This window comes from Pygoscelis adeliae, unplaced genomic scaffold (assembly GCF_000699105.1).
Source record: "Pygoscelis adeliae isolate BGI_AS28 unplaced genomic scaffold, ASM69910v1 Scaffold47, whole genome shotgun sequence".
Taxonomy (NCBI): domain Eukaryota; kingdom Metazoa; phylum Chordata; class Aves; order Sphenisciformes; family Spheniscidae; genus Pygoscelis; species Pygoscelis adeliae.
This window is the reverse complement of record NW_008825255.1, coordinates 1,002,822-1,010,723: the sequence shown is the minus strand read 5'-3', so window position 1 is coordinate 1,010,723 and position 7,902 is coordinate 1,002,822. Positions and strand designations below refer to the sequence as shown.

General features: G+C 45.2%; 1 protein-coding gene across 1 annotated transcript in view; it reads left to right on the top strand.

The window, feature by feature from the left end:
- Positions 1–7,005, top strand: part of EGFLAM (EGF-like, fibronectin type III and laminin G domains) — a 59,961-nt gene extending 52,956 nt beyond the window's left edge. The window contains exons 20-23 of the mRNA XM_009329453.1: positions 1,291–1,434; positions 4,109–4,192; positions 5,275–5,378; positions 5,922–7,005. Of these exons, the coding sequence (XP_009327728.1) occupies positions 1,291–1,434; positions 4,109–4,192; positions 5,275–5,378; positions 5,922–6,076 (487 nt within the window). The 3' untranslated portion in view covers positions 6,077–7,005. The remainder of the gene's footprint in view (positions 1–1,290; positions 1,435–4,108; positions 4,193–5,274; positions 5,379–5,921) is intronic.
- Positions 7,006–7,902: the final 897 nt, after the last annotated feature.

The following is a 7,902-nucleotide window of genomic DNA, read 5'->3' as shown; positions in this document are numbered from 1 at the left end:
GAATGCTTCATCTGCCCTTTCATCCTGGTTGGGTGGTCTATAACAGAGTCCCAGCAGGATATCTGCCTCGTTGGCGTTCCCCCTCATCCTTACCCATAAACACTCAACCGTATCATCGTCACAATCGTTGCGCTCTATACAATCAAAACACTCCCTAACATACAGAGCCACCCCGCCGCCTCTCCTTCCTCTCCTGTCCCTTCTGAAGAGTCTATAGCCATCCATTGCAGCACTCCAATCATGAGAGTCACCCCACCATGTTTCTGTGATGGCGACTAAGTCATATCTCTCCCACTGCACAACGGCTTCCAGCTCCTTCTGTTTGCCGCCCATGCTGCGTACATTGGTGTAGATCATAGAATCACAGAATCATAGAATAGTTTGGGTTGGAAGGGACCTCTAAAGGTCATCTAGTCCAACCCCCCTGCCGTGGGCAGGGACATCTTCAACTAGATCAGGTTGCTCAGAGCCCCGTCCAGCCTGATCTGGAATGTTTCCAGGGATGGGGCATCCACCACCTCTCTGGGCAACCTGTGCCAGTGTTTCACCACCCTCAGCGTAAAAAATTTCTTCTGACAAATAGGATCTGAGCATCTTGCAACCTTTAAAGAAGTAGTATGCACAGGGTACGTCTGACATGGAGAAGGACTGGTGTGCACTTTCTGAGAGCAAAGAACAGACATACAGAGCCGGTACCCATGAAGAGGCTAAGGATTTTAACTCCTGCTTTAGCCTAGAATTTTGGTCTTCAAACTTCTTTTTGACTGCTCTGTACCCTAGAAGATGCCCAAATTCCAGAAAATTTTGGGTTGTTACAACAAAATAACATCTCCTGTATTTCAGCCACTGACTAGGGGAGGCTTCGCAAATGTCCTCACCTGCAGCTCGGTACCTCTGACCTGCCAGGACTTTCTGATTCGCCCTTTCTTATGCTTCTTCCACTGGCTTCTGAGGGCAGCAAACCTACTGGACGTTCTCAAACTTTGCTTGTTGGACTGGATTTCATGCTAGGCTTGGGGAGAAAAAGTATTTTCTCTTATTTGTGTGGAGTAACCCAGTAGCTATTGCATTTGGGATTCTGGAGGACCAAGTTCGATTCCCCGACTTTGAAATGCTGGAAATGGGGATGTGAACTGGAGTCCCTCACACATGAGCACATAGGCAAGTTGCAAGACAGTAACCAGCAAGACCAGTGGAGAAGAAATAGTGCTATCATCTTTTAGATTTGTTTGAAAGAAGACTGTCCCAGTTCAATATTTTACTACTATTTCCTTCTTCTACATTAAACAGGGTATCAGGATCAAGAACAAACGTGTTCATGAGGTTTAAAACCACAATGAAGGAAGGTCTTTTGATGTGGAGGGGAGACAGTCCCATGCGACCTAACAGTGATTTCATTTCTCTAGGCCTTCAAGAAGGAGCACTAAAATTCAGGTAAACTATCACTCCTGTGTTTTTGTTGCATGCAGTACAATCAGTGCTCGAAGGAATCTCCATAACACATACAGTGCACTTGTCCTTCGGTATAGTGTGAGACAATTACATCCTCAAGGTTTTGTTCAGTGATGGGTCCCATTGTTGCCTGGGAAAGGGTGTGAGTTGAAGAGGTAATGTGCTACCAGCTTTGCATCATTCCCACTCCCTCCCTCCCAATTCTTAAAACATCAGATTTTTAGCTTGGTTTTCTAAAAGTCACCCTATGAGGGTACGAGTACTGTCAGTAACTCCCCCCCATGCCTCTTGAGGCCCATGCCATCTCAGCTAAGCAGAACAGGTGTAGGGTGTGAGGACAGAGCCGGGGTCAAGGAAGGAAGCCCTGCTGGCACCCATGGTGACTGCAGGCTCACTCTTCACCAGAGAGTGCACATGGGAGCAGGACTCCCACCTTCTTAAACTCCCAAATATCCAACCCTGTGACACAAACCCAGGTGGCACCAGGCATTGCTACTGCCAACATCCACAGAACGACTTGTTTAAGAAACAAATAATATTACTGTCAAAAAGCTGAAACTGGGGAGTGTTGGGAAATGGCTGAACTCGTGTTCTCTCTATCCAGAATCACTTTCTCCCTTGCAGACACTTAGGCAGACTCTGTGCAACTTTTTGCATGGTGCTTTTTGGGACTCCTGCCTTTTGAAAGCCATATCTTTCCTCATGATACCCTTTTAGCTTGTGTAAGACAAATATTGAAACAGTAAACTACAAATGCCATCATTATTATGGACTGTTGTGAGACACTGTTGATTAAATGACAAAGATTTTGTTAGTCATTTAAGCTAATGTGAAGCCATTTTTACCTGGTTGTTGTTTGCTACCATGGATGCATAGACAAAGTTGCACATTTCTATTTACATTAATTTCTTTAAAGCTTTTTTTGATGTGGTTTTCTGTGGTTAACTTTGCAAAAACTCTTAGCTTCCTCACTGACTCTGCAGAAATGGTGCATTTTTTAAATGTCTTCGTGAGAGCCTGTCTTTCCAAAATGCTGTAAGTGTGATGTAAGTGGCCAGTCTATCCTGTCTGTTTTGTAGGCACAGTGCATTTTTATTAGGGTTGTTGCTATCCCCAAAAGATGAAGATACACAAAGGTTTTAAACTGAAACAGCTGCATTTTATTGAGATATCTGTACCTTATGCATGCATTTAGGAAGGTGTAAAATTTAAGATCCCAAATGAAAACTCTCATAAAAACTCACTGCATACTGAAAGGGAGCACTGAAGAAGATGGTGAAAGAACAAATGCAGAAAAGAAAGTATCATTTTCTTTCACAAAGAGTGAACCTCGTGCTACTTTTGCAACTTTTGACAGGTGAGGTCAGGAGAATATCCAGGGCTGTGAATTGATCAGAAGTATTTTCCTGCAGCCCAAAATCAGGTATCTGAGTTCTGGTCCAGTCTGAAATTCAAAACACACCTTTTATTTCCCCATTTCCTATGGCCTAGCAGACTAGGTTCCTTGTACAGTGTAGCTGCTGCTATAAATCCTTTCTGTTGCTCCCTGCTTCTGTAGAAGGTTATATCACTATTGTAGGGGATCCCCATTCATTAGGCATATGATTCTCATTTTTGTAACCAAAGGTCTAATACTTAGATACAATCCTAAACACCCAAATCCTTCTGTAGCTCTCAACCTAGACTAGTATCTGCATCCTGAGTGAAAGGAGATGCTTGTTTGAGACTCACTTAAGCCTCTGGGCGGAGTCAAATTTAGGACAACCATTTTGCTCTGGGCAGCTGACAACTTAACGTGCTGTTCTCAAGTACCTAACCCTGGCCATGAATTTAATTCCCAGTTCAGTCTTTTCTGAAGAGATAATGATGTTGGCTTTAAACTCTCAAGCTTGGTACAGGCAGAAGGCCAGCAGTGGCAGCTCAGGCTAACGCATCTTGATTATTTAGGCAGCTGAGCACCCAGTAGCTCACTGTGTTGTAGCATCTACGTCCCCTTCGTGAAGGTTGGCCCAAGTTTCTGGGAACCAGAAATTAAGATGCCTAAAGTGTAAACATAATGGGGACGCTGTATCTGCTGAATAATTTTAGTAGCAGAAAACACAAGGAAATAATCAGAGCTTCAACTGAAGCAGGGAACCTCATGATTATTTCTGCTTTCATTTATTGGGCTTCATCCTTTCTAACATCACAGGTCTCAACCTTCCCTATAATTCAGGTGATTTGTAGATCTGTTATAGATCATATGCTTATTTGCTCTTGTAATAGTTTATTTATTAACTGTGTTTGCAACCTCCCACTGCTCTCTCCCATTAAGCCAAAGATCTGTAGATCACTGACCTTCATAACCTCCTATTTCAGGGAGGAACTGCCATGCAGAAGCCCCCTCCTTGCACCCATAGGATGGTGGTGATGGTACCCACTCTGACCTGGGCAGGAGGGAGTTTTGCCTGTTCCTCCGTGAGCCTGACTTTGCAAAATAAGCGCATCACTGCTGGGCTTCCAAAGGATTCTACCAGTCCTTCCAAAGTCTGAGGCGTAGGGGTTGCTCTTGGAGCTGAGCAGGTGAACGGGGCACAGAGTAAGGACATCTGGCATTTGGCAGGCAGACAGTCTTTGCAAGGGAGGCAATAACATTTTAATTTTTTTTTAATTGTAGCTACAATTTGGGCAGCGGCATTGCTTCCATCATGGTGAATGGCTCTTTCAGCGACGGACGGTGGCACAGAGTCAAGGCTGTTCGGTAAGTGGCCATGCTTCATCTGGGAGGCGTTTTGGAGCCGCCCCGCCATTAAAGGTGCTGGCTCATGTGTCTGGATGCTGGTTGGGTGTGAATCACTGCGGCTCCACGCTCTCACATCGCTTAGGAGTTGAACTGTTAGCAACTTGGCTGTTTCAGGACAACGTACACAAAGATTATTGTATTAGAGGTGACAGTGCCAACTCTGAAACTCAGCACAGCTCAAGGCAGGCTGCCAAAGTCACGCAGGGCTATTCTGGGGCTGTAACAGACATTCTCTTAAACCCATGCCATTTGGGTTAAGAGTATTTTTCTTTAATGTCTGCATTTTGAAATTCCCTAGTGAGCACTTTGTGGGCTGGCACAAGCACCGGAGCACAGACAGTGTATGCCTACTTTTTCTATTTGGAGGAGGTGCAGACATTTTGCAGTGTATATATAACTCATATTTATAACTCATTACCTCATGGGAGGTAAGTGTGCCCAGCAGGGAAAACATGCATCCCTCTCTTCATGGGATGTCAATTCCCTGGAAATGGCAGGCTAACATTAGCACAACTTGTCACCAAATTCAGTGAGAATAGGAGCCCAGCAAGTGGCTCTTCTGTCAATGCAGTTATTGACCATATATAAAATGGAAGTGGCCTAAAAACTCTAGTAAGAAACAAAACTGCTTATAAGTTTGTTTTAGCTTAGCTTGCCTATTTCTTCCCTTCTGTTGAAGCTTCTGCTGCTTACTTTTTATATTACATCTGATTTTTAACAACACATCAAAACATGTCCATCTTCCCCTCTTCCCCAGCTGTGCAATTTACTTCTTTCCCAATTTTTTCTCCTCAGCAAATGTGCCCCCCACCCTTTGCAGGCCTCTGACACCTTAGTCCCTGGAAAAAATACACCCTGAAGGGTCTGGATTGCCATAGCACACTGCTGTCTGTGGGGCTCCCCAACATCGGTCCCAAAACTTCGCCATGAACCCTGCCGAGCACTAAGTTGCCCTGGTCTCCTGGCGAGGGTGAGATGCTGCTGCTCCTTCCGCCCAGTTGTAGGCTGAATGCATGAGAGCGGTGTGGTTTTCCTTTCAGGGATGGACAGTCTGGCAAAGTAACTGTGGACGATTACGGTGCCAGGACCAGTAAATCCCCTGGAAAGATGAGGCAGTTAAACATCAACGGAGATCTCTATGTAGGTGAGTGCTCACTATTCATGTTCAGGACCCAGGTGCATTTTTGTGTTTGCGAGGTCAGCTACAAGGCAGGGCGTCCCAGCTCCGTCCGTCTCAAGGTGAAGGCTTCACGCGGCAGCCTCCGGTCCTCTACAGCCTGGTTTTTGTGGAGAGGCCTCTCTGGGTGGGATGGGGGGACTGGTATGAGAAGAGACCAGCACCGTGGGGTACACTATGGTACCCCAGCAGGTACATAGAGAAACAGCGAATGCCAGCTGCAAACCCCACACCTTAGTGGGAATCTGGGCACAAGCTTATTCAGCTCTTACTGATGCTAGAATTGCTGCCATAAATAATTAGCATCCTGGTTTATTATCTCCTGCTTATCCCCTCTGTGCTTTCAAGTGCTTAAAAGCTGTGTTTAAAAAAACACAGAGCAAACTGTAAATTAAAGTTCACTTCTGAGGTGCGCTAGGAAGGCTAACGGTGTTACTGGGTGTGCAGTCTGCCAAGCAGGAGCAGACACCGGTGTTGGTGAAGAGTTTCTCATCGCTGCCTTTCCCCCAGGTGGCATGAAGGAAATAGCCCTGCACACGAACAGGCAGTACATGCGAGGCCTGGTGGGCTGCATCTCCCACCTCACACTTTCAACCGATTACCACATCTCGCTGGTGGAGGATGCTGCCGATGGGAAGAACATCAACACGTGTGGGACCAAGTGACAAGAGAGGAATCCTGGTGCCGAGGACCCGTTGTGTGTTTGCGTGTGTGGCTGAGCGCAAGCTGGCTGCCACAGCCCTCTACGGCCGGCCCACGTTTGCCATCTGGGAAGGTGACAGAGCCAAAGGGAAACCCGAAAACAAAAAGAACATTTTTCTCTCTCCTTTCTTCTGCTGACCAAACCAAACTGAGTATTTTGTGTAGGAACTGCCCCCTCTACCCGTTAAGTGTTTAGTGAACTCTAAAGGTTGTGCAGCAGTGCAAACGGCAAAGAAATGTGTGATGTTACAAGTAGCTCAATGACTGTGTTGTGGTCCTTAGGTTATCTTCTGTAATGTCAGAGAAAGCAGTCTTGAAACACCTGCATTTATCCCACCCTGCAGTGGTACAGTGACTGTGCTGTTCAAAAAATACACCATCAGGCAGTGTATCTATGCATTCAGATGTATGTCCTGGAATAAGTAGTTCTTCTTACCACTGTCTGATTTAGCTAAATTATGTTTCATCCTGTGTAAATAACAGCTACAGTGACTGGTTTCAAAACATTGTTGTCTGTTGAGGAGGAGAGTTCTTTAAGTCTACTTTTTTATTACAAGCAACAAAATCAATGAACCAATTTTGCAGAAGTAATTTTATACTTGTATATTTTTTTATAGCAGGAGCAGGTCTGCTTACATGGCATAACTTTTAACATTTAGGTGTACTATACAATTAGCTCTTTGCACACTTTCCTAAAAATAGCAAAGTGACCTGTAGTTGAAATTTGTTATACTGGAGGCTTAATGTCTGTATTATACAGTTTTGCTGGGGATATTTGTGAGTTATGACCAATTTTTAGTCTGACTCTTTTTGTTTTGTAAATTTTGACAGGTTAAAATTGTACATTATGAAGCTTTCCTGGCTTAAACAGATTAAAAGATTAGGAAAAAAAAGAGCAAATGCTTGCTACTGTGGTATTATAAATCACTGATTTTTTTTGCTGAAAAATGAGAAAAGGGATGTGCAAGAGACCTTGGTGGGTCACAGTCCTCTTAAAATAAAATGTTTTCTAGGCACTGGACCAACACTTACGCAACCTTGATTGCCAAACTGTAATTTAAGCAGGCGAACAGAGTGCTGTCGAGACACTAAGGAAATGGTCCAGAATTTCATAGTTTGGAGATTTTTCTTCCTTAACTCTTTGTTTGAAGAGGATCAGGGAGCCGTCAGGGAGAGAAGAGAGACCCACTGTGCAGCGGGGCGCCCCATGGCTCGCCAGGTCCCGGCAGCAGGAGAAGCACAAACTTCCTCAGCAGCGCAGGCTCGTCTGAATGCCTATGAGTTGAAAGGACCTGATGTGGCAAAAGCAATGGAGATCAGGAGGTTTCTGCTGCATTTTTACTGTGCCCAGGGTGCTCCCAGCTCCCTGGGAGCTAAAACACGTTCCTGAGGCTCATCCCACCCGCAGCTGACCGTGAGCAGCTGCAGGCTCGAGTGGAAAAAATAATAGCTGGTATTAGATAACGGCACATGCAAAATAACTGCCAAGGAGACCCCAGCCCCTCTTCTGCATGCTGAAAAGGATACATTGATCACTTAGGTGAAAGATCTTGTGCTCGTTGTAGACATGGCAGCAGTGGTCAAAAACAAATACTGAGGCTTGTTAGAAATAGAAATACATGGTGGTACCACAGCATGTAACGTGCACCTGTGCTCTGCTGCCTGTTCAAATCACACTTCAGAAAAACTGCCTGTAGAAGACATGGGCAGCTTAAAGAGGAGCTGGAGACACGCATGGCTCTCCTTCCAGGAGAAGCACAGTTTTGTTTGGCCTGGGGAGCCCCATAGG